This window comes from Echiichthys vipera (assembly GCF_963691815.1).
Source record: "Echiichthys vipera genome assembly, chromosome: 22".
NCBI classification, from domain to species: domain Eukaryota; kingdom Metazoa; phylum Chordata; class Actinopteri; order Perciformes; family Trachinidae; genus Echiichthys; species Echiichthys vipera.
The window spans coordinates 17,726,214-17,753,703 of record NC_139847.1 but is presented as its reverse complement, the minus strand read 5'-3'; the positions used below and the strand labels follow the sequence as shown (position 1 = coordinate 17,753,703).

The window sequence follows — 27,490 nt, the reverse complement described above, 5'->3', positions numbered from 1 at the left end:
GCTTTTGAAAAGCAAATGACCCACACACGTGCTCAGTCAGGGGAAGATTCTGTGTACATCCATGTGCTGACTCCCACCTAGACCATATGACTTGCTTTCACATATGGTAGTCCAATCCTTCAGGTTGTATGGCTTCATACAGACACTTGCATTATGTGCTCTTCAATATTGGAAGGGCAGGTTTGGACAGCTCATCTAGGGAGCCAAATCACCCTCTGCAGAGAAGCTTGCTGGCTTTGTCCACTAATTAAAAGACCACTGTCAAAGGTCTGTCAAACCTTTGAAATCTTGAGCAGAGTTAATGATGTCCAGAAACACAGTTTTTGTCCCATTTTGATGTGATGATCACTTCATTCATCACTTCACTCTTCTGAATTAATTGACATGGGTAGCAGAGCATTTTTTAGAGTGGGATTAACTTCAGTGATCTTTCATAAAATCAGAATGTGTGTGGCCGTGACATGGACTGTGACTGGGCCAAAGGGATGACCCCATTGATTTGTTTTGTCATTGAGACACTCTGCAAATCTAACACCCTGCAGGTCAGCAGTACACCTAATATATTTTTTTCGGGATATATTTTGGGTTGTGAATGTTCCAAGAGCCCACATACTATATAGTTTGAGCCTGATTTTGCAGGTGTTGCAATCATACCTATAATATGTATATATTAAAGGTGACCTATTCTGCTCATTTTCAGGTTGATGTTGTTGATGTTGTATTTTGTGCTTCTGCTAGAACTTGTTTACAAAAACTGCATACCGTCTGTCTGAATATACCTGAAGCGTCTCACTCTCACGTCAGCACCTGTCTCTTTAAGCCCCCTCCCGAAAACGCACAATTTGCTCTGATCGGTCAGCATTTCTGGGTCCCTGAAACTCTGGTCTGCTCTTGCCATCTCACCCAGACTGTTACGTATAGCAACACTTTCGACCATGAAAAATCACCAATGAAAGCTTCTAAACCAAATACTTCCCAACTGGACATACATTCAGCTGAAGTGGGTGCCTGGAGCAGATGACCTGTTATAGAAATCATGGCATGGATTGACGTAGGCCATGAGTCGAGAGTAGAAAAAAACTGTTGGACACAGAGTGTTCAGGATGGTCTGAAATCTGAGGTTTTTGCTCACAGGGATTACTGCAGAGGTTTACCTCAATATTTGAAGCTTTGGCTATGTTAAATACAAACATCTGACAGTATAACATTATAAACATGACAAAAAATAAGGGAAGGCGCAAAAAGGTTTTCTAAATTGACTTAAGTGACAGTTTGTGATGCACTTTAAGTATGACTATACATTGCAATGCGGCAGGCCTTAGCAATAAGGAACCATAAGTGGAAAAGGGCAAAGGGCAGGCTCTGCAGCAACACCATTACAACTACAAAGTCTCACATGGGTGTTTACTTCTGGTACATGGGTAGTGAATGGCAGTGATTGGTGACTCCAGAAGATTTTATCGTGCAACAAAGGTGAGCCTAAGAGTAAGCTGCAGACGATGAGATCATCAATATGAAGTTGGGAGGGCATGATGGGAGAGAGAGAGTAAAAGAGAGTGAGGGCAAGGAGGAGGGCCAGAGCATTCATCCAGTGCATGGAATCAGTCAAAGAAATCAATTTCTAATTTGGCCGTCAGGATGGCAAAGCTGGCGTGCCAACATTGCTACCATGGACTTAATTACACAAAAGTGCCCCCGAGAAAGGGAAGATGAAAGGAAGAGAGGAGTGAGGAGGAGGAGAGGAGTGATGAGAGAGGTGGGAAGAGGAGAGAGATAGATACAGGCATGGAGGGAGGAGTGTGAAAATGGGCGATAGCAAGGTCACCGTCTGGGAGAGAGATGGAGAGGCGGAGGTTGCGGTAGAGAGACAGATGGAAGAAGAGAGGACTCTGTGGAAACAAGACTAGGGGGCTGAGGAGCAGAAAGACCTGATTTCACACCCCACCAATGACTGCAAGCCTAGAAAAGACACACATACATCACACAGTGTGTAATCATTGCATGTGGGTGACTTTGAACACACATGTATGAGCACACACACAGCAAATACAAACTTCATAAGGCTTCAGTGCCTCTTTTGGTGCCTTTTTACTCTTCCTCTGCTGTGCTCTTCCCTTGGATTTCTCCTGCCTGGAGGGTACTGGCCAAGCGTATCAAAGACGTTTGACCACGGTGGCAGCATGAAAGCCTCGCCCCGGACCATAACACCGCTGATAATCCGAGCTGTGCCACTGAACTAGCACATGATGAAACAAACCGCTGTCTACCCCCCAACCATGCTTTCCTCGTAATTTTAAGGTACTACTGTACTGCTCGAGCTGGCACTCTCTCTTACTCTCATTTTCTCAGTGCCTTTCTGAGTGTTTACCTTTCTGGCTCAGTTGAGCTGATACAGTCATCAGAGCTTGACTACAGCTAAAACAAATGAGCCCATAAAACACAAAAAGTGGGGAGAAACAATCAGTGAGCTACAGCTTGTAGTAAGCTCAAGTTTGGGTCAAACTATACTTTCTCAGCTGCAAACATACCTTCTGAAAGGAACAAATTAGAAGGTGTGGTATTAAGTCTTAAATGTTTTGCTTTAAGTTAAAGAGTTGCTTTTGTTTATAAGTACAATTTAGAGGGTGTTCATGTTGAGGACACATGCCTGGGGCAACTTCTAACTAAACAATATGGAAATCTTGCAATTAGCATTATCTACGTACATTAAGCCCATACAGTTTGAACTGGGAGAAACTGCTTCATGCTGTCAGCAGACTGCCTCCCTTGATTTGAGGAAAACAAGATTCTGAGATTCTGCACTAGACAACGCCATGTTTTGTAGTGCTGACCCAAAGCTAAGCAATGAAAAAGCACCCCTTGACAGAAGGTCAAACATGAATGCCAATGTCTGATGTTTACTGCAACACTTTGTCTCTCCTGAATTTTCTCTGAGACGCATTACCTTTCCTACCAACCATATCTTACCTTTACCTCAAAACTTTGCTTTTCTAATTTTGTCTGCAAACCGGTATCTACATAATGCCATTATTCCTTGAAACAATTTTCTCTTTTCCCCACTATACATATCAAACTTTTAATGAATTCCTCCACTTTTGGCTATTTCTTCCTCATTTCCTCTGTGTAGCATCTACTTTTACTCAGCTACTCATTGGGAGATCACTCGGTCTAACCAACAGTTTTAAACATTTTGTTGTCCAACCATTTGCTCTGACTTTCCATTTCAGCCCTTAGGTCACACTGCCTCTTCACTTTCACCTATATTTGTTGATGTTAGCTATTGCATTAATCTGTTTCTCTACCGTACCCAGCCCATCCCCTCCCCTGTGCCCTGTCTGTACGTTGACTATAAATCCAACCTTGTCTTGATTAGAGAGGATAGTTAAACGCCTTGGGAAGTTTAAGACCCACTAGGGATCCTTCTGATAGCAACCCAAATAATGAAAATGTAATTCTACAGGCATAATTAAGTTAGAGATAGGGCGATTACTGTGCGATCCATTAAAAGTGATGGCAAAAGTAATTACTTATTCAATCAGCATGGTTTTAGGAGGAAGTGCGATGGCACCATGTTGTGGCGCCTCTATACAAGTCATTACGTTTACAAGGGCATAATACTTTAAGCTCTGATTGGTCGCCTTGACAGCTTGTTAAGCTGTGAATTAAAGCCCTGCTGAAAATAAAAGTAATTTTTTGTCAAAGTTGAAGAAATAGTAAAGTTTTTACAAGGCAACTGTCCTTCATATCTCCATCTGTGACTACTGTTTATGTGGCTGTGTATTGGTGTGTGTACACTTGTATGGTTACGATTATGATGAGTATGAAGCTGAAAATTTCTGCTTGTGATTTTCTTCCATCCCACTGTGGTATGTGCATGCCTGTGGATGTGTTTGCTTTGCAGTGTGATTAGGAAGAGAGGGAATAAACACTTGAAAGAGATTTAGGATACTGTGTGTCTGACACCTCCTACACACTGATGATTCCCAGGTGCCAGAGTGTGTTTGTGAGGGTATGTGTGAGGATGGTGCTATAGCACAGTGGAACATATTGTTCTCATTGCAGCTTTTTGTTGTTTGTACGATCCCTTCTTTCATTGCCATTTAGTTTGAAAGTGCAAACGTCCAGCAGGGGGCGACTCCACTGGCTCCAATTAGAGCACTGGTTGTACAGATTGTATTGACTGTATTGATTTATTACCTCAGTAAACGTTTTCCTAATGGGTTTATGGTCTCAGACGCAAGTTTCAAGTCTTCTCCAATACTGCATAATGTTCATTGTGTAAATTTTGGTACAATTTAAAGTAAAATAGACCATAAAGCAGGGTATGCTTTAGGTTGGGGCTGAAGAGCAACCTATCAATCAGGATAGGGGCTTAGCAATACGTATCCACGGCACTGCATACATCAAAATAGTTGTGGACTTGTCTTTGGGTGTTTTCTGTTTTTATCTTAGGACTTTGACCCTCTCAGAGTGTTTTCACTTCATCAGTGTTACATTGTGGTCGCCAAAAAATGTCATGATCAGCCTTCACTGGTTGTACCCTTGCAAATCAAATTAGCTAGCGCCATATATCTTAAATTACAATCTGGTGACTCAAGGGACAGCTCTGTGTCACTACTGTACATGCAAATTAATGGCACCTGCGCCCGGAGCTTCCCGCTCACCCGCTGGCTAAAGTCCACCGCATGACTCACGTCAGCCAGTTGAAAACTTTCCTTCTCAAACGGCGTTAAAAACCCTCCCAAAATATGCTCAGTTCTAGCTCAAAAAAGATAGCAATGGCAAAACTCCTTGTTTCAAAACAGTAGTCGACAAACCAATGGGTGATATCATGGTGGATACATCTATCTTAATATTTTAAGGTAGATGGCATTTTTGTTTACACATACAGTATTTAAACATACACTACACAATTATGCAGAGGCACTCACATCTTTAAGGCAGCCCATGAAGTTGTTGCTGACTGGTGACCCAGGCAGGTCGGCGGTGTTGGGGCTCCCTCCAATGTAGAAGAAGTCATCTGAACCCAACATGGTGTAATCCTCCTGGGTGTAACCAGTGGTGGTCAATATACCATCCACTGAGATGGTCACCTAGCATAGGCATGGCCCAAAAGAGACAGACAGAGATAGAGAGAGAGTATAACAGAGCAGGAATAGACAGAAATAGAGAATGATGAGAGTGGAGAGAAATTAGAAGAATGAGGAGGAAAGACAAGGAAGAAAGTGGATTAAACACGGGTCATATGTGGGGTTGTCCCCTAAATGGTATCGCTTGGTTGGTTGCTTTTGGTGCCACTCACACTGGGGCTTTCACTCTAGAGTGCAGTTGCTAAGAGAAAACCAATTGAACAGAGCTGTGCTCATTGTGTAATCACTGGCTCCTGATTTAATTGAGTAATGGCTAAAGTAGGCTTTAACTGCATCCTACACTGGATTAGGTGCACCCTAAAGACATGTAAAACTCAATGTATCAGCCAGAACAAAACCAGGTAACGCTATTTTTATACTATCAGCTGGGCTTCTCCTATAATTGGCTTAGCTATTCTGCAATATTCCTTTGCAATATTTCAGTCTTCACTTAAGGAACAACCAGTAAAAATAAATCCCTTCACTATTCAGTTGCCTCAAGTCTCATCTTTTATGCAAGGTTACACATTCTGTGCCGCATGTTTGATCGCTAACGGTGCTGAAAGTGCCTGGTGGAATCAAACACACAGCCGCAAGCTGATGGTATGAGATAGTGTGGACTGAAATGAAGAATCAAGACTTAATATAAAATATAATAATTGAATAAAAATATGCATAAAGGGTACATTTTCAGATCCTCAGGGATTTTTTTATTATTTATTTTTTTTACCTCAAATGGCATTTTGATGTCTGTTTGAGTTACTGGAACATGGCTAACTTGATGAAATAGAGTTTTAACCTGAATTACAATTATAATATTGTGTGGGGACTTCTCTTGTACTGATGAAACACAAGACCTTACAAGATGAGGTCAAGCAACTGTTTTAAATTTAACACCAGACCTTGTCAGTTCAAAGAATACCTTGAGTGTACAATGTCGCAAGAGATATGCTCAACTGAAAATAAGGATTTCCCTCCACTCAGTTCTTCCAGGAGCTGTCTTTTCACATTATTATCATTACATAACAGCACACTGCAGTTCTTGATGAAACTGCTAATAAGTATGATTTGGCAAATTGTATTATATCATGGTTGTATTTGTTAGTGCTACGGCTCTGCTGCTACACAAACATCATACCAAATAATGCTGCTTGATTTGAGAGGGATTTTTGCAGTGAGTTAGTGACCAATTTATTGACTAATTATTCTAATAGATCTGGCCAGGGTGAAAGTGAAGTGCTCATGTATCTGATTCAACATCTGTCATTCTGCATAAATGTACACAGCTTAAATACAGGACTGCAGGGAGTCGTGTGCACAACCACCTGTTTTGTATTACCTTTGCACTCTCAAGCTACCTTCACTCCATCCAACTTTACAATTTAGTCATTTAGAATTACATTTGGCATTACTTAATTTTGCATATTGGATCTTGTGACACCATGTCTATGAGACACAGTGGGCAATAAGCACAGACATGTTTTCTTTGTTGTTGTGTTTAAACAATACACAAAAAAATATTTAAACCTAGGTATGCATCCTAAAAGAAAAACAAACAACCAACAAAAGAGAGCCTTAAGTCATTATGAGGTGCCAAAAACATTCTAAAGCAGAAGGCCGAAAAGAAACCTTAGCAACTGCACTCAACAGATCAGTCGCCCCAGATCAGTGCTCAACTTCTCTTTTTTTACTTTATTATTTTTTTTTCCGTACTTTCCCACTTTACAGGGCAACTCATTTTTATGTCTGCTGTTACTACTTGGAGATATATAGCTTTCGTATTAGCATGAAGAATCTGCGGTTGACTGCTGGTGTGTCGGGGTCATCTATGAAGATCTCTGATGAGGCTTTCAGCAGGGCAGCTTCGTTTATCCTACAATGATGAAAGATACCTTACAGGAGGCTAAGATGAAGGGGGGGGGGGGGGGGGGGGGGCAGAAGTAGCATTACGTATGACCTTTAAAAGGACTTCGGCCAAAGCCATCTACCCATGGCATGACCTGGCATGACTTTATAATGTTGACTTATGTGCTGAAGAACATATTTATTGGCCAAGCTAGGCTCTTTGGATATGGGAGAATAATTTGTGGAGCGTCATATGATGCATTTTTAGGAATGGTTGTGCTCACTGGGCCATGAGGGACTTACATAAGCTAGCTGCCAGACACCTATAGAGTTAGGGGAAATTTGGGGAAATTAGAGATAAACAATCCATTTGTTCTGTCTTTCTTTCTCCATCATCCCAGCTTCCACCATATCAAAATATTGAAGCTTTAATGTTTTCACTGCATTAAAAAGAATCCCCGGGGTAATTGTATTGCATTCATTGATTATTTGTATGATCAGAGGTTGGGCCCAAGGAGCAATAAAAACCCCACAGAGACAATATGTCAAACAAGCACATGCATTGTTAGTCAAGAAATGAACAAACACAAAACAAATATCCAAATGTTTCCTCTGAAGTGGCTTTGTAATTATTCACGAGACCTAGTTAGTCTTTGCTTCAACCATATTGCAAACTCATCCCATTAAGTAATATTACAAGCACTTGCATCACTGGCCAGAGGAGGGAAAGGGTGATGATATCATAGGTTGCTGGTGGAAATACCCTAATACTCCTGGCCCAGAGGCCATACAGTTTGAAGGAAATCAAAATGCATTCCCATCTCACAACCTTTGCTAATTTTTCTTTAAAAGAAGGAGGAGTAAAATATCAAGATTCTACCTGAGATATTTCAGCTCCTTGTTTTCCTGTTTTTATTATCATTCAGTGTAGAAAAACTGCTTTAGTAAATGTAATTGTGAATATTTAACTTGTTAAGAAAACAAGGCAGGCCCTGCAGTGTGAAATGTTGAATCCAGGTCACTACAAGAAAACACCTGTGACCATGTTTCCTTGATTGTGAATTTATTCAAAGTAATTGAAGACAGAACCAATTCGTGCTTTAATGTAAAATAAATTATTGACAGAACAAAAGTAGTTGTTATTTTACTGGGGAAAAATTGTCTAGCACATGCAAAGTGGCCTGAAAATGAAACTCTGTAATTGTGTGATCACAGTTTTCATACATAGTCTGGTGTGAACAAGAACAATGCCTGATGAATATAAAAAAATATAACTAGCAAATTAACACATTTCTAGCATCTTTCTCAGCTCTTTTTTTTCCAATGAGAACTTAATTCCACTGGTTATATTGAAATTAATGAAATTGGCAAAAACTGAAATCTAAAAATTGAGCCTGGCTTTTCTTTTCACAAATACCCAAAACAAGCAACTAACAAGCCACCACTAAAGACAGGATTATCTACAGCTAATGACACACTAAGTCCACTGGTAGCTTCTATTAGATCCCTTAGTTTTTACTCAGAAACCAAACAAAAATGGCTGATCTGTGCTGAACTATGTGCCCCAGATATAGAAAACACAGACTGGAGCTGTTAACACATGAGTATACTCTGAAGAGATACAGCCTGGATGGCCCTGTGGTGGGGAATTGGTTTCTGGTATGACATCAATATCCCCTCTATTCAATCCATATTTCTCATTTGTGCTTGTTCCTCATAAACCACCACTACCTTCAGAATATCAAAGCTTTTGTGATGGGACTTCACATGGAGTGTATAGTGAACTAGAACAGCTCTCCTTGCGGAGTCCTGCTGTGTGATCAGCTGAGCGTGTTACTGGCTCATTGACCATATCTGGCTCTGTGACTGCAGGCTGCTGGCAACTGTATCCTCTGACAAGTAGATCTCCCCTCTCATCACGTTAACAAAAGTCAACATGGTTCCAACTGGGATTACACTGACCACATAACACTGTACTTGAAAGGACTAACCAGATCCTGTATACATGACAACCATATTTGTACTACACACAATTCCCAATATACCATCAAAGTTATTCCACTTCCTTTTTTAATTTTCAGGTTTCTGGTATGCCAGGGGCTGAGGAGAAGAAATAAAGCAAGCCTTTAAGCTTCTTAAGTCATATCCTCAAATATGAAAGGAAGAAAATAGGTATGTTATGTTTTTCATGGTATTTAGTGCTATATAATGTAGTGCCTTCAACAAATACAATGCAAAAATAGCTTTCTGTGACTTACTCACTCTCACTGTGCACACATCTTATATTCAGGAATACAGATCATATTCTACCTTCAATTCCCAAAGGCCATCATTATTTGGAGCATCCAGTCTTTACTTTCAGTGAGAGCACATACGCCTATCAGCATCTTCATATATGTAACATCTTAATCCGTGCAGAGAGGAGGCAGCAAGCTTACCTTGAAAATGTATCACTTACCCTTGTTGCTCATACATTTGATCTTTCACAGGGAGAAAAAATGTGTTATATTTTAGAGTCAATATGTTACATTATAGACTTGAAGGCTCACATAAGAATTGTACCATAATAGATCACACACAATACCCCCCATTAGCTCATGTCAAAACCATACCCACAGGAAGGCAGGATGTTCAAGAGAGAAAGGGGAAAAGGGATTCTCATCCAGCGGTGGGCTTCAGTAGGTGTCTGGCAGCTTGTCAACGTGAGTCATTAATTGTATGAGGAGGATCCTTCTTTCATCACTAAATATGGAAAATGTAGTTTGAACTATGCTACATATCTAGGTTAGTCAATGAGGAAGGGTTGGGAGGCTTGTTGCGAGTGCTGTTTTGGCAAAAGTTCAAGGGGATGGGGAGAGAAAGTGAGGGATTCTTTAGTTGTGTGGCGAAAAGACTTAAAAGGGTTAGAGGGTGAACAAAATCGGTTAGTAATTTTGTAAGTAAGGGAAAGTCAGACACAAAAATGGTTGTTAGTACAGTTACAACAAAGGTTTGATTCAAACAGTAGATTAGTAACACTGTTTTAGTAAATTTAGTCAAAGTGATAAGTAGGTGAGGATTCTTTCAAAGTCCTCTGAAATTTGATTACTCAAACCAGGTCCAAAATTGGACTGAATGTGTTAATTCATGTACAAGGGTTTGTTTCGGTTAAGAGGAAACAAAATGAATCCGTCCAAGCTAACAGGGCGACACACAAGCCATGCACTTCAATGGAAAGTTGATAGGAAGAATGAGGGCGGGGGGGGGGGGGGGGGGGGGGGGGGTCCATTTCGCACAACACAAACAAAACAACCATTAAATTAAAAAAAATGAATAAACCACCTGGCAAGATGCAGCAAAATGGGAGAGTGGTAGGGGAGTAAATGTAATTGCAGGGCGCCACTAGACAAGACACATGGGGGAAGGAAAAGGGCTTTCAGTGTTAAGGTTTAAAAGAATGCAACAGAAAAACCCATCTGGACACCGTGTACAACAGACTGACACGTGCTGGGCTAGAGCAGCATTTACACCAGGATGAGTATGCTGATGGGTAGACGTTCTAGCCAATAGAAACATGCAAACAGGGTGCAGGGATACAACAACTTGATAGTTCTGTCAGTTTGGAGCTGGGAGAGGGACAGGATGGGACCAATCACATATCAACGGAAATGAGAGGGTATTTTAAAGAATGGGGAAATTGAGAGGGGAGAGAGGACATCGCTGTCTTGGTGAATAGAGCAATTTGTATAGAAATGGAGGGACATCATCACTATCCTTGTCTTACACGCTACTGGATACAAACACATCTGTACTCAGACATGATTGTAGTCCTCATTATGCCTCTACAAGAATTTTACCTCATTATTTGGGTGAAAGCTCAAAATTGCTTCATCACTTTTGCCAAATTTGAGCCCAGACTGAGTGGGGCACCACTTAATACAGAGGCTTTCTGCTCACTCAACAGTTTTATCCAACTCATGTGTTATGATTGATTGAGCGGAGTAATTTCTTGGGGCATCAATTCTCTATTCACCCAGAAAATGAACGTCTGTCTCCCCTCTTGACTTGTTCCCTTTGTTTGTTTCAGCAAGATAAGGTGTGAGGTCATTGATAATTTTAGTAGGTTAATTTTGAAGCTTAACTCATAAACTCAAAAAAAAAAAAAAGTTAAAATAAAGTAAAATCAAATAAATAAAACAGCAAGAGGGTGTGGCTAACATGTTTCATGGCCATATTGATTATATAAGGACTTGATATATGTATGTATATATGTTAGCCATGATATATACATATACATATATACTCAATGCAATCTGTATATAAATTAAAAAAAGATTGGAAAGGGAGGGAGGTTCAGGTCTCTTCATGCAAGGGGTGAGGCCAGAAAAGTATAATAATATAAGTTAGTGTTAGTGTTAATGAGGGATCAAACGCACACAGTTCAGATTTTCCCAGGCAGTTTCCTTTGTTGTCTGCATCAATGGCCAGACATATTCATTTATTGATCAAAGAGTCCAGTGAAAGCAAGTAAGTCTGATCACAACTACTTAAAAAATATCCCACTAATATCTGAAAATAAATATCTGCAAGTTATTTTGGCAAACTTCCACCAATTTGCCAATTTTTATTTTCAGTCATGAGCTTTCATCAGTACGCTTGGTTTGATTTTCTGCCAAGGCGAGTAGTGACATATTAAAGTACTTATTAAATGTGTACATGTGTTTGAGACAGTGTGTTCAGGTGCAGATCTGGGAACAGCCCCATCTTGGTCATAAAATAGCCTAAGGCCAATAATGGGATCAAACCTCCATTTGAGGCCTACTTTAACAGTGAGGGCTTTGGCCACTAAATCAAGAGTTGTAAATACTCTTCCTGACTCTATAAACCGCAGAATGGCAAGCCAGAGAACAGGTGGAGCAGGTCCAACTGAAGCAGCATAGCAAGATGGTCTCATCAGTGCATTACATGTCATGTTAAAATGTTGGGGAAATGAATGAACACATTTTTTTTTTTTTACTTCCTCTCACTGGAGGTACTGTAGTAAGCTCTTTATGTGCCTGAGAAGTCTGCTGTGTGCGCTCACTTCATAGGGTTCTTCTAAGAAAATAAATTAGGAGGAACAGGGATAAAGAAAAAAGTAAAGGAAACTAGTAATACTTTTCTAATATTCAATTGAAAAAAAATAACTTGCATTATGATTCTTTATTTCTTCATACGGATAGTGTTTGAAGTAAAAGAAAAATAATAAATAAAAGGGAGAGAAAATTAACAGCAAAACAAAACAAAAAAATCAAAAAATTTTAATTGATGTCATTTTGACATCTTTTTGTGCAGACCTCTTTGGATGAACACGTGAATTATTTTCAGGAAGGGGGGAACTGGATGGTAATAAAAAGCAATAACATATAGAGAGAGGGCTAAAAGAAAAACAGAGAGGTGGAGTTTTTCAGCTACCTTGAATTGATGGCGGATTGTACTTTCAGTAAAGCAAACAGAATAGAAAGAGGTAACGGAAAACCCAGGGCAAACCAAAGTATAAGACAATTAGAATGATATCTACCATATAATGCAGTTTGTTTACCATAGCGTGTCCAATGCCTGCGTGCTTCAGGAGAAAACAGGGGGAGGAGAAAGAAAAAAAATAATGACAAACCTTAAACTCAAGAAAACACACCTCAACCCCAAAAAAGTGGCAAAGAAAAAATAAAAAAATCAGCTTTTGAAAAACAGCTTGTCCTTTCAATAACAAAAAATAATCTAATTTTAAAAAATAATCGAAGAGAAATAATTTTTTTTTCCTGATATTTATATAGTAAAACATCCAAATAAAGAAATAAAGAAAGCAATTGTATAATTATTTTGTTTTAAAAGGGTCATCTATAAAAAAATAAAAAAGGAATAAAAAGGATAACAATACATTTGTTAGTATGTAAGTCGCAAGTTAAGTAGAGAAAACAGATGGTTCACATTCCGTGAATGACACAGTGTTAGTCGTTGAAATAATAAAAGGTAAGGAAAAACAAAATTCACCAATGAAAATAATTAAATTGGAAGAATTCTGAAGCTTGTTAGTAAAAGAGACAAGAGTTAGCAAATCAACTTCCACAGAGGGATTTGGGTAGTGTTGATGGGGATGTTTGTTTTTAGTGGGGAAGGGGATAAGGGAAAAGTACATCAGTAAAAGTATTCACTCTGACAGGCTAATCTGGTCAGTGGGCTCGGCTGGTGGCAGGGGCCTTTAGTACAAAGCTCTAAGCAACATTTACCCAAGTAGTCATTAAGGTCCTAACGTGATATGTAAGAGAAAACCAAAACAATTAATTATTGCATTGTAAAAATGGACAATTTTGTGAAAAACTACAGTGCATTTCATTAAGAGCAGCATTTAGGCAAACATAACAGATTCAGCATATTCTCGAGCATGAGAGTATAGGATAGAGAAATGTAGAGAGAAAGAGGGAGGCATTTCATTCTGTACTGGTATTGCAGCATCCTGCAAGAGAGAGAAATATACTGTACATAAAGTAATTTAAGTCATTTACACAATAAAGAGCAATGCTTGCAGGTCCTGGGGAGAGACTAGAACATGAAATGTAAACAAATCAATCAATGAATGAGGAACCATGTGACACACCTCATGCTTGTCACCTGTGCATTCTGTCTTTGAAACACTGTCACTGTTATTGCAGGCTCCAAACTGTACTGGGCTGAAAAAGGTGACATTTCTGAAAATAGGACCAGGCTATACTTCAGAAGATTGGTATGTTTAATCTGTTGCTAGTCCAAGCTACTTTCAGGTCAGTACAAAATTAGCCTATACAAGCATTGCACATAAGGTTAATAGACTGGAAGTCTGCCTTATTATTCACAACTGATTTATCAGATTATGATTGTTTCTGTCATTTAATATGCTTGTTATAAGAAAGTAACTGCTTCCTGACAACTGCCCCGGTGAGGTGCTCCACTTTGAAATTTGTAAATTTGGTGATTTGTCCAGAAGTAATGGTGAGTCAGTGAATTAAAGATGTCTTTACTGACATGTACGTCTGTGTAGATGCTTCTAGTGACTGTCGAGCCCCTCCAGACTCCCTGTCTCTCTTCCTGAGAGTCTGACAACAGCTTCTCATGGCTGGTTAGCCCTGACTTCTATTGATAAGAGGCTATCCATGCTGCTGAGTGTTGGTGGTAAGTCAGACACCCCCCCCGTCAGCAGTGAAAGGGTAAAAGATCTATCACTGAGATCTGCCCTGAGTTTCCCCTCAGGATGGATTGGACATCTAGAGGACATCTTATATCTTTATCTGAAAGTTGAAATTGTCAGCTGCTGTGGGTGACCATATCTCACACCAGAATTTGGGTGAAAAGGTTGAATCTATTGCCATTTTTTCATTGGTACAGAGCCACTCGACTCACTTCTTTGGTACCAGAACTTTACCACAACTCTTTTTTTTTTCCACTGCAGGTGGTACCCCTCAGTGTAGGCAGGATTTCCAGCGGATCGCCACAGCGACACCGCATGAAACTGCCGTGACATTTTAGGATAGCGTCTGAGCCATAAATCCTGTGTGGGAAGCTACCTTGCTGAAACTGCTGCGGCACACACTCATGTAGTATCCACACAGAATGCATTGCTAATGCAGCACTGCCTGCTTTTCTACATTGAGTTTGCTAACTGCCATACATAATAGAACGTTTAACTTGATTTAATTATGAATTAAAATTTGCATTTGTATTTTGTTTTAGACAGAAAAGGTTGCTGTTCACAGAAACAGAGCGTTGAGTTAAATATAAATACCTCTCTATATTTTTTTTTGTCTGTGACATACATCTGCATAAAGTCATACTGGATTTGACATGAAGTTATAATCTTGCCTAGTGTTGTTTAAAAATACAGCTAATATCCAAGTTAGACAGTTATACATATACAGATTGAAAATGCTACCATGATGTTTCTTGTTTTCATAATGACCCCTATTTTGTGAGTGAGTCCATAAGTCTATCCATGTTGAATGCACAGTAGGTACAGTACTCTGGGAGTGTCTGTGTGTGTGTGATGGATTATTATGTGTTTGTGCCATCTGTGTGGGAGCTGAGTCTAAGTGGGAACTATAAACAAAGTCCTCCCTGTGGGGCTAACTGGACGATTTGAAGCTCCATGCACGCCCACTCTTTGATACAGGGTTACAGTAAAGTGCTGTTACCAGTCACCGACTTTGTCTAATGACTACTCCTAATCCTTTAATAGTGAACAAGATTCAGTGGTGGATGTGGATTTGTATATCCGAATCACACTGCACTCCCATGTCTCTGAGCTTAAAAAAAAATCCGCTGCAACATCAAGAAGAAGATTTGATAGATAGGAAGCTCCTACAACTGGAATCTTGATGATGGTTTATCAAGCCAAACAAATGTGCTCTTAAAAAAGTGAAGATGTTTGTGTGCTTTTTTTCCACAAATTGAAAGACAGTCTGCGAGACAGCAGGGTAAAAGAAATGAGAGATTATAAAGTGATTGTTAAATAGTATGGAAGTATGAAGTGAACATTTTGAATTCTGTAAGTTTTAGATCCCATTTTGAATTCTGTAAGTTTTAGATCCCTCAAAGGCATTTGATTAGTTTTTACTTCTATCAGTTTTTTGAAAGAATCAAAACATCAAATGCCTTTGAGGGATCTTACAGAATTCAAAATGTATATATTTATATATATATATATATATATGTTGTCCAGATGAAGGCCAAAGGGATGATCCTCTATTGAACCTTTACAAGGACATAGATTAATTTATTAATTACAAAGGTTTACCTTTGTCAAAATCACAAACATCCGACTTTTAGACAGAATTGTGACAGAAACGGGTCTTCTTGGTAGTGTTGTTACTTGCCGTTGTGAAGTCCTACCTCAGTCTAAAGGTAATGTTCTATTATTGTTGTATTGTTTTTTTCATGTTGTTTTTGGCGCTGTTGCTTCCTGGTTAATTCTCTTTCCCGGTCAAAAGCCTACTAGATAATAATGCAAGAACGCTGTTTACATGTATTAATAATCCGGTGACTGAAGGAGTTCTCTAGGTCTGTTACCCTGGGTATGAGAGCCCCAATTTTACCTGGGCTATGGTGTTTACATGGTGTTTAAGAAACCTGGGCATGCCCTTAACCCGATGTTAATTTGGTTTTTAAACTGCATGTAAACTGACTGACTCTTCATTTAAGACAATTTGGACCAAAAGCCCACTCTGCAGTGACCAAACTTCTCATTAATAGAAAAAATAAACAGGCGATAATTTCCTTTGCTGAGGAGCATGTTGTGTGGACAGGGGAGAACTTCAGTGATGAGAGTATGTGAAATTTATTTGGGCCTGATGGTAAACATTATGTTAGGGTTAGGACTGGGGAAAGACTGAACCCAAAGCGCATAAATAAGTCTTTAATTTGGAGGAGGAAGTGTCATGGTTTGGTGGATGTTTTCTGCAGCAGGAATTGGGCCTCTTGTACAACTACACGGCAGTGTGAATGCAAATATTCATGTAAACCTCGTTCGCCAACATGCAATACCTCCACTGCAATTGTCTCCAAATCAGCCTGCAATTTTCACAAGACACAATGCGCCATGTCACACTGCAAAATGGGTGAAGCAGTTCCTTGAAGATAATTGAATATATTGAAACAATAAAATGGCCAGATCTAAACCTCATAGAGAATCTCTTGAAAATCCTCAGCAACAAAATAATGGCTAAGAAACTGTGGAAGAGACTGAGTCAGAATGGACCAAGATCAAACCAGAGAAGTGTGAGGAACTAGTGATGTCCTGTGGGCGCAGATGTGCTGAAGTCATTCAAAGCTCTACACTTCCTATTCATCTTCTGACACAATGGTTACTGTTCTATAATTTTGCCTACTGTTTTTTTTTTTTTCACAAAAATGAAGGTTGGAGTGCCTTGGTTATTTAAAAAAAAAAAAAAAGAGCTACGACAGCAATGGGATAGCCACAGTGGATATTCTATCATATTTGAACAATAAGAATTACCAATATTTTAGAATGTATCAAGTATTTATACTGTGTTCTCTATTTTTGATCTCCAGTGTATACACCCATAGAAAGCGTTTAATGTGTAAACTGCCAGATTAGAAAGAAACAGCAAACAGCCATCGAATGTGATGTGAAGATCTGGAGGCATAGCTATTGTCCAAGTCGGATTGTTTTACTGTGTGAAATCTGCTAAATTCTGCTGAACTGGTGCTCCATTATCGAGATCAATCATGCAGTAAATTAAAGTTTTATTCTATTTTTTGTTATCAAACGGTAAACAGAATCGTCTGGTTACTAAAGGGAATACAGTGTGTTCCCGACAACTCAAAAGACAAATCTGGTTAGGGATCAAAAATGGACCAACTACTAATTTCACTGTCTTACGCTAAATATCCTTTTCTGTGCACCACACTTGTTTCAAGTTTGCCTCATGCCTGGAGCCCCTGCTGTGACAGCACATTGCCCTTTCTGTAATTGACCCATGTGGGAAAACAAAGGCTGTGAATGCCGATGTTTGCTGATGGAGGATAAAGCTCCCAGTCATGTAAACAACCACAGGCCCAGGCAAACAACTCTGTGTTGCATCTGCGTCACAGGGGCCCCTGGGCTGGGGCATCTTCATATACTAAAGACTGGAGGAAGGGGTAGGAAAACAGGGGAAATTAGCTAATTCTAATGCTGCTAATATTGTTCACTATCAGTGTTTCATAGCTGTGAATTTAACAGACAGAACAGTTGACATGACTTCTTTACCTTGTGCCAAAGACCTGCAGGATGCCAGCCACAGTTGGTGAAGATGTAAAATGGTGTTTTTGTTGAGTTGCTGATCTTTTACACGTTTGTCACAGTGTAACGTTACTAAACTGCGGCCACCAGCGAATAAAATGAATAAATATTTAATGACAAATGGATAGTGGAGTGGAGCCAAGATTCCCAGACCAGATAGATTTATCATTGTAACGTAAAAAGGTCTAAGAGTCATGACCATTCTTCTGTAAATGTGGGCCTTTAGAAATAATTGATGACACTGATATTGTGGAACAGTATTATGGGGTAGGCGAGGAGGGAATTGGTGCTATTTGTCTTCAGGCGGATATTTACAGAGGGAATTAATGATAAGAGACACATAAAATTACAAGTGCAAGTGTAAGCTCATTTTTTGTTGGCTGTATGAGTGTGAGCACCCATGGTATACATCTATGTGGCTCGCTGGATATTTATGTATGAGTGGTGTAGTCCTATGTAGCACAAACACTGTGAGTGATCCCGTCAGATTGAGGGAAATTGGGCTTCGATTCAACATAGTTCTTGCAGGTACATTTGGTTCAGCATTCACTCCAATCATCTGCCATTCACTCTTGTCTGCCTCTCTCTGAATCTGGCTCCAAGTAATGGAAACTGGCAGACAGGCTTCAGGTGCAAAAATAAATGTCATTGCAATTACGGCTGAGAGAAGTCTGCAAACAAACAGCGCATGAGGGAGTGTGCTCCTGTATATGTATGTGTGTGTGTGTGTGTGTGTGTGTGTGTGTGTGTGTGTGTGTGTGTGTGTGTGTGTGTGTGCGTGCGTGCGCACGCATGAAAATTGCAGTAGAATATATTGTGTCTTGCGATGTAGATGGTAATAATTTTTGTCCTTTTCTGCGGGGCTTCCCATCATCCTCACCTCTATTTCCCATCTTTGACTGACTGACTGACTCCATCCTTGTCCCTTCGTTCTCTTTAGATTTGATCGGGATGAGTTCAATATTAACCCACAACAAGTACATCTGGTGAGGCTATTTCATGTTACAGTAAATATTAATAACAAACTAAACTGTAGTAAACCACTTTACTGCAAAACTTACATTCTTGAGTGGATTTCATTGTACGTTCACTTTACAAAGTCATCAATGTGACATTACAATGGACTATTTAGTAGATGTCCTTAGTGGGGATTTGCTCAATGCTTGAAAACTGATAGAATCAGTGGCTGCTCTAAAACAAGGGAAATGCACCAAATAAGCTCTTCAGACAGATGGCTCATCTAACTAAACTAGGCACTGATAGATTGATTGGCATTCATTAAGGAATTCATAACAAATTGGGGGAAAAGATTGGCTATACAGTTAACAATTATTCCCATCTCTTGAAATAAATGTCGTACCAGTTTTGAGCACACAGCTATGACAGCTGAGCATGAATATGTATGTTTTAGAAGGATTCTTACATATAGCTTGTCATAATTGTTTATAGTTTGTCTGTACTTGTGAAATAGTTGGGGAAAAGATGATACAGCTAGGCTGAAGAGTAAAAAGAGCAACACTTGCTGGTAACCGGTGAAGAGGCTTATAATGGTGATGTGTTCTCTCCAATAATCTCTTTCTCAATATTCTACCTCTTTCTGTCTCACTAGCAATTTATTACCTGTTTGAATGTACTAATGGCGCAGAGATTTGTTATCTGATTATAGGTCTAGAGACAGAAGGATGAATAACCATGAAAGTGCTGAAGCAGGTAGCTGCAAATGAGGCTCAGTGAGTGACTAAGTGTGGGGAATGCGGGCAGATATGCTAATGCAGTGGAAATGTGATGTAAATTAGCTTTTTTTCCCCCCGCTGTTGGTATCAAACAACCAGGACGATGTTTTAGCATGAGGTGTTTTTAGTTTAGGCAATGTACAGACAAACGCTGTGCTAGAGGTCTTGACCTCTTATCAGCATGGAAAGAGGCACGGGATAAAATTATATATATTTTTTTAAAAAAGCACCTCGACACACACACACACACACACACACACACACACACACACACACACACACACACACACACACACACACACACACACACACACACACACACACACACACACACACACACACACTGTGCCCCCACCTCCTCTCACATTAGGATTACTTGAAATGTCAATGGCAGTAAACTGAGAAAGGATTACATGGGTGTTAGCATGTCATTATGTACATCAAACAAATCTACTACCCCTGCCTGTCTTCAAAAGCAATTCCTATCATAACCATGAAAGAGTCACTGTGTTAGCAAAACTGAACACTCTAAGTGGCATTTTCGATTTGGCCACAAAAGGTTCAATCTGTCATTATGCTGACTTTATTGAGATGCTAACAGAGCTAATCCACAAGGTGCATGCGTGGTGTCGCCACAACATGTAAGCCAAGGCCTCCAGAGTTAAATAACTGTGTTAACGAGTCATTTTAAGTTAATTTCCTTTTTTAACTCAGCAGTTTTCTTTTCAATTACTTTTGCTTAGATCTTCTTTTTTTTTGTTCTGTGTACACAGCAGGTCCAAGGACAAATGATTGGGGGGGGTCTAAATGTTGCTACTAGTAAATCTGGACTTTTCATTGCTTCTTTTATCAATAATATGGAGTTTAAATGGAGCACCTTGAAAGGGTTAATGCAACTACTGGAGTACTACAACCAGGAATGATTCACTACTAAACAGTCTAGCGGACACCGTTGCTAAGTGACAAGTTGCTAGCAAGAATGGACAAGAGAGACGGAGTGAAAATGAGAGAGAAAGAGAGTAAGAGGAGCAGGAGACGAATTGAATGGTTCTCTCTTAGGAATTATGGCTGCCTCTTGGAGGAGCGTTGGATGACAGAGAAGGAAGAGGGATGGACTGATGGGGGAAGAGGGAGGAGGGTAATTGCAGATGATGCCTTACAGAAATGGATGACAAATCTGAACAAGTATGAGAGGAGGAGATAGAACGAACAACAAAGAGGTGGGGAGCGTCCAGGCATCTCGTATTGATTGAAGGGGGAGGGATGATGTTCTCATTCTGTCGTCGCATATGAAATAAATTTGATTGCCTCCTCAACATGCCCTGCCACTTAAAACATGATTCTTAAATGTGGTGATGCCTTAGTAACAAGGATTACAACATATCACTGACTGAATGATGAATGAAGGGTTTTAAACGTTACAGTGCATTTGGAATACCTAATTTTCAAAGGGAATAATGCTTTTAGATGACCTTACAACACTAATAAATGTCAATGAGTGTCCCTGATGAATTTGAGCTGTGACAGCGTTTCATCTTTAAATTGCGATGACCCAAGTCAAGGGTTTTCCATCCCTTGACTTGGTCTGTTTCTCTATATAACAGCCATATAGCAGTTGAGAGGAGGTGTGCAGTCACACCATGAAGACAGTGTTGTGTGTTGAATGTAAAAACATAAAGTTAGCTAGCAGCAATTTCTATTATGTATGGGAGACCAGCATGGAGGATAGAAGAGGTTTAGAATTTGATGGGGTGTGTTTGTGCATGCGTGCTCAACTAAATAACCATGTCTGCCTTTTTGGATTTGACTTTATGTTGTCTATGTTTGCTTGCGTTAAGTGTTATTATTCATAATTGAGGGTGTGCTTGAAACAGTGGTATGTTACTCTTATAGTATATGTAGTGGTATGCAACATATCAGAAACTAAAAGTTTGTTTTTTTCTCCTTGTATAATAGTCATGATACATTTGTTACTCATGCTAACTACCTTCTTTTTTACCTATTGTGTGATCCTGGCCTGAACTGCTTGAACCACTTGAACTGACTGAACCACTTGAAAAAGGTGGTCTTGTGTACAGTTCATGTGTACACAGGTACTGTTTGCATCAAAACAAAAGGCTAAAACCAACTGTACCAAAACACAAAAGTTAATTGCTATAAGACAGGTAACAGTCAAGACATTTTTGGAACACTGCCTGTTCCCTATAAAATCAGCATATGCATTCAGCATGTGCCAATCTCATCCTCTGAATTGCTTGGCCATGGGTGATAAAGTAGAAAGGCAGATTCCTGACGTTAAATTAAATATATATACAACACTAGGTATAATATGAAGGTTGACACCATGACGTGGGCTTGGGATCTTGAAATTTGCACGCATTTCTATACTGTAATGACAACATAAAAAAATGTCACATAGTAGATGATGACACAAAAGTGTACAACGGTACGTGAGAAACAATACTTATGTGAACGCTGAGTGGTGGATTTAGGATTCCATCCTTAATTCCTACTGGTTGCCAGATAAAGAACAATGTTACAGGATGATTGCAAATGTGATGGTTCGCAGGCTTCCTCCCACAGTCCAAAGACATGCATGTGTTAGGTTAATTGATGACTCTAAATTGTATTTAAATAATTCTCAGGGTTACCTTTGCTGAACTCTACCCTGGTGCAGATCAAAGCTTGCCTTCTCTTACTGAAATCTGGGCTGAAAAAAATATTCATTAATCCAATTGCTGCATCCAAGGTCCAATTATATGAAAATGAGATTTGACTTTAAGGTAGACAGAAAAGAGAGGGACAGCCACAGACAAGAGAAGGACATATGTTACTGTGGGTGTGAGTAAAGAGGGGCGAAAGGGTGACAGTGACACAAAAGGGAGAAATGGGACAGCAAAAAAAGGAGATGTTGAGTTCAGAGGTCTCTCTCTAGATTCTGGTTAAGCTTCTGGCCCAGTCCTGTGACACAGTGGATATTGAATCATCTGGTTGTAAAGTCACATTGAGGAATTAAAATAAAGTTTTTTTCTTTTTTCTTAGTAGAAGAACAAACTGTTGTCTCTGTTCTAATGCTCCCCCCATCCTCCCACTGTTCTGATGTCCCTTTGGTCTCAGATAGCAGCACTACACTTCATTTCCCCCTCCCTATTGAGCACACAATCATCCTCTCTCTTTTCTTCTCACAAACAAACAAAAAATACAAACATACAAGTGCAGTCTGCCCTTCCCTGTGAGGCCTTTCTGATTGTTACAGTGATTGTATACATGCAAAGTTAGCCCTGAAAGAAAACTTCAGTATACAGATATACAGGATACCATTTTTTTCTGTATTCCTATCCTTGCATCAGAAGCTTGGTAGCCATAACCCCCCCCCCCCCCCCCCCTCATGACAGATACTCTGCTGCCATCATAGCTGTATCCTCATAACAGATCTGCACCAATATAATTTAATCAATAGAAAACCTAGGTAAAATTAAAGTTTTTGCCACTGACCGACTCAGATTGTTATTATAAGTGTCCATAAAAAGTTAAAAAGTTCTTGCTATGAGTCACACAGAAATAGATCGGGAAATAAGGTCCAGGATAAAACATATCAAAAGTCCCCTTTAAGATTAGAAAAAGGGTTGTGGTTTGGCTGAGTATTTCCGGGACACAAACGTTGGTCTCCCAAGTGAAAGTCCTGTGTATTGGGACCACCCCGGCCCTCTACCCTACACTGATTTTGGTGTTCTTCTACTACGTCACCTGATTTCCCTCTTTGTTCTGGGAGTAATTTCTACACTGATGAATATGTAGATTACATACAAATGACAGTTCATTACTTTTCATAGGTATATGTATGAACAGTGAATTAAGACCGCTCGCTCTGTGGGCTGGTTGAATTTATAATGCTGTGATAATACTGAGTATGTGGCTGGTAAAATACATCTGCTGAGCTCCTGTCTCACTATTGAGATATCAATTCTGATATCAGAACCTGAATTTAGTGTTGAAAGGCAATACATTAACCAAAGAACATTCACCAAGAGTCAAAACATCAGCCTCTACTTGATCTGCACTTTGCTCTATTGCTACTCTGCAGTACACTCACTGATTGCTTGACTTTGAGTTACTGTAATGGCAGTAATAGGTAGGAACATAATAGCACAGGCGCCAGTGGTTTTTAGTTTCTGTCCTGGCTAGGTATTCTCAGCGGCATTGTAGCTGTTTTTCCAGTTGTCAAAGTTAAAAGTTATCCCTAGAAGAAATACAGCTGTGTGGGGATTAATCCATGTGTCTGTGGGGCCTCTGGAAAAACAGAATAGACTTTAAAAAGATCAGAAAATCAATACTCTTAAAGCATACAGTACAGCAAGGAACAAGTTGTTTTTATTTGAACTATGCATGCATTGTGCATAAATGGCTTTATCAGCTGGATAAATACTGACTAGAGTGCCATTGCACACTTAATATTTGACCTATTTTCACATTCCGTTCTATTTTGGTGCAATGTATGGCAGTGTATGGGCTATCATTTCCCAAGACACCCTGGCAACAGGGTTTCCATATTTGTCTGTGCCCTTTTTCGACTCTGCACTGTGTGTGTGTGTGTGTGTGTGTGTGTGTGTGTGTGTATGTGTGTGTGTGTGTGTGTGTGTGTGTGTGTGTGTGTGTGTGTGTGTGTGTGTGTGTGTGTGTGTGAGAGAGAAAGATCCCAGAGGAGGGTAAGGGCGAGGATGGTCGCCATTGCTTAAGCCCACAATATGTCCATGATGGTAGATCATCATGTCAGGAAGTGCAGAGGGAGGGATCCCTTGTTGATTATGCGAACCAATATGTGTATTGCATTGGGTAGAACGGGTGAGGATGTGTTTGTATTGTGGGGAGAGAACTGCACTGATGAAAGGTCAACGGGAGTGTCCTTGCCTGCCTATCATCTGTACTCAGCTGGGATTAGCCAAATTCTTCAAACGCACCGGTTCCCGCATACACACTTGCAGTACTGCCAAGAGCCACCAGGGGGAGCTCTGTATCTGTGATTATTTGTGAGGCTTAGAGCATACTCATTTCCACCCACTCCTCCCTCGTCTTTGCTCTCTCTTGGCGGAGAGTCCCTATCACCTCACCTAATTCTGTCTGCTTCATTTTATCCCGCACAAAGCTGACAAATTCATAGGTTTTGTGGAGAAAGACGGCAAATATACACATACACATGCAGAGGGAGAAAGTGGAAGAGAGGGAGACTGGCTTGCGAGAGCTCACAGGCTTTACTTATTTTGGAGCTTACTGATGCAGCGGCAGATATGCATGACATTGCAAGACCCATTAAGAACAACAGACAGAGAGTGGATGAGACTTCAGAGACTACTGGGGCTGTGCAATAACCTCAGCTGGAATCTAACACTTGTCTTGTAGACTGAAAGCTATTTTTTAATACAAGATGCTATGATGTTAGATGCAATGGAAAGGTGTTTACATTTGCAGTTGCATTTAAAAATTCAGTGATGTAATTGAGAGCATTTATAGCATCTAAACCAAGCCAAACATGACAGGTGGGACATGACATTCATAATGAAGGTTTTCTATTATGCACAGCCACACATGATCATCACATAAAACATATATAATTTTATAGAAGTGTGTGTGTGTGTGTGTGGGGGGGGGGGGGGGGGTATTTTTGGCAATTCTGACAGAAGTAGTATTGCATATTTTGAGTATTGAGTAGGGATACAGCAAGTGTGTGGTATGTATTGATCCCTGGAAGTGTAAATTCACCTCTGGTCATACTTTAAAAGCATAGCTTCTAACATGTTTGTACTGGACAACATCACATTGGGATGTTCTTGTTATTTTAGTCATCCCCTGTAATCTCTCAACAAAGCACATTGCATAATATGCACAGTGTATATCTTCTACACTTTCATATCCATGTTGTGGTTATGTAGAACACAACATATTTGGTACTGATTTTCAGTTTAATATTATTTACAATGTGCAGCTATTGATTAGAATCAGGTTTAACCCCTATGACCAACAGTGTTAGTTAGTGTTGGTAACTTAAAATAATAACCAACAAGATCACATATCTGTTCCTTTATTTCTACCTATCAATGAATTCATATAAAAGAAAAGAAAAAAGAAAAGACTAATAGCCATGCATTTGATAGACCTATACATAACTTCAAGTTCTGTTAAAAAAAAAAAATGTTATATATATTGATGTTTTCTATAATGTTCCTCTGACACCTGTGTAAATGCATGTGTGTTCTATGGGACCTCGAAACATACAAGTGCCCATTGATCAGCTGGGTATCAGCCCGGCAGTAAACACAGGGTCATAGGTGGTCAATGTCATCAATACCTCTGTCCTTGTGTCTCTCACTGGGGATGGTCCGCTGTAAATCTAGAGGGCAGTTTAACACTTAGGCTGCCTGCTATGTCAATTACAATGATCCACTGGGGAGTTAAGCTGTTATGTGGGTTAACAGTTACTGCCTGGACGACACAGTGTGTGGGGTTAGTTCTGGGTCAAGGCATGGACTACAGTATACAGACATTTGATATGTTTCCATATCAATATCGAGGACTTAGTGTGATCACCTTAACACTACAACTGTAGATGTGTCTGCTACAATTTTAATTTGGATGGAGAATTAGATTCCTTAGGCCCCACTTGTTTTGAAATTGTAGTTAAGCTCTATACTGCAATACATTACAGACACTATGGTGTCCAGAACTATAATTTATTTATATAATAGATATTAATATATAATTAATATTAATATTCAAATTATTGATACCATATGTATATATATATATATTTATATTATTTTTAATAATATTGTACAGGCATTGAATAGAATAAAATAGAAATACTTTATTTACTGCTCCTTGCAGTTGCAGCATGTGTTATCGTAGACAGATGGCACATGGGTAGATGTACAGACAAATAATAGTGTCTCAGTTTCGTATGTGTGTATTTGTTACTTACTTGCCTAATGGTCAGTATGATGCAGCTGGCGGTAGGTGGGTTTTCTGTTGTAAATCTTTAAAACTGTGTTGGCTTCCAAGGCTCATTAAGCTAGTCTCACTCTGCTGATCACACATAGCTTTACAGAATAGCTTATTTGATTCTCATAATCTATATGTGTGTCAGTGGGTGCATGGTTGTTTTCCTTTATCATAAAGCAAGTACAGCATACGCTAATAAAACACCAGCTCCACAAATCTTGCACTATTTCCAGGTCTTGAGTTACCATCTTGAAAAATATTATTATCATTGCAGTATGACAGAAACAGCAGTCTGGTTGGTGTGGAAATGTATCCCTATAATTTAATAGCACTAAATTCACATTAAGAATCACTTTTCTCTTAGATTTTTTTTTTCTCAAAGATACAGTTCAATGCCCCCCCCCCTTCTGAGGATCCTTTTTCAGGCACACACAAAGGAGTTGATGTACCATCTTCGTGTTAATGCATTCACGCCACTAACAATGCCCATTATAAGGTCTGACAAGCCATTTATTACAATTGCAATTACTTAAAAATGTGAAGTAAGCACGGCAAGTGTAAGGGAAATTGATTGTATCTCACTGCTGGTAACTACAACTGTCAATTGATGACCTGGTGAATCCAGAGAGTCAAGTTCACAGAGTGTACTGTATGTACATGTACTTAATGCTTCAATGTGCATGTGCATATATGAGAAAACAAAGTAGATTGAACAAGCCCAGAGACACGGAGATACAGGTTGCTGGGGCTCTTTTGTTTTCCATTAGCTACGATTAAAGGTTTGTAAAGATGTGTTGGGTAATTTGTTCAGAAAGGGTTTAAGTGCATTGTCACCTTTGATAAATTAGGGTGCATTCCATTTGTTTAGCCGAGTACATTACGTGCATACATACGGAGCAAAGCACTTTCTTTACTTGCTCATTAATAACAGCACAAAACAATGCCCAGGGTAACACCTCTAATGTGCAAAGCTGTCCTGGTGATTGTATCATGATGTATAT

The 27,490-nt window shown here is 39.6% G+C and overlaps 1 protein-coding gene across 1 annotated transcript in view; it reads right to left on the bottom strand.

Annotated features, from left to right (window-relative positions):
* Positions 1-27,490, bottom strand: part of nrxn2b (neurexin 2b) — a gene marked incomplete at both ends in the record, with an annotated part of 653,173 nt that overhangs the window by 392,716 nt on the left and 232,967 nt on the right. Inside the window, 2 exons of the mRNA XM_083937460.1 lie at positions 4,932-5,093; positions 12,535-12,558. Of these exons, the coding sequence (XP_083793586.1) occupies positions 4,932-5,093; positions 12,535-12,558 (186 nt within the window). The remainder of the gene's footprint in view (positions 1-4,931; positions 5,094-12,534; positions 12,559-27,490) is intronic.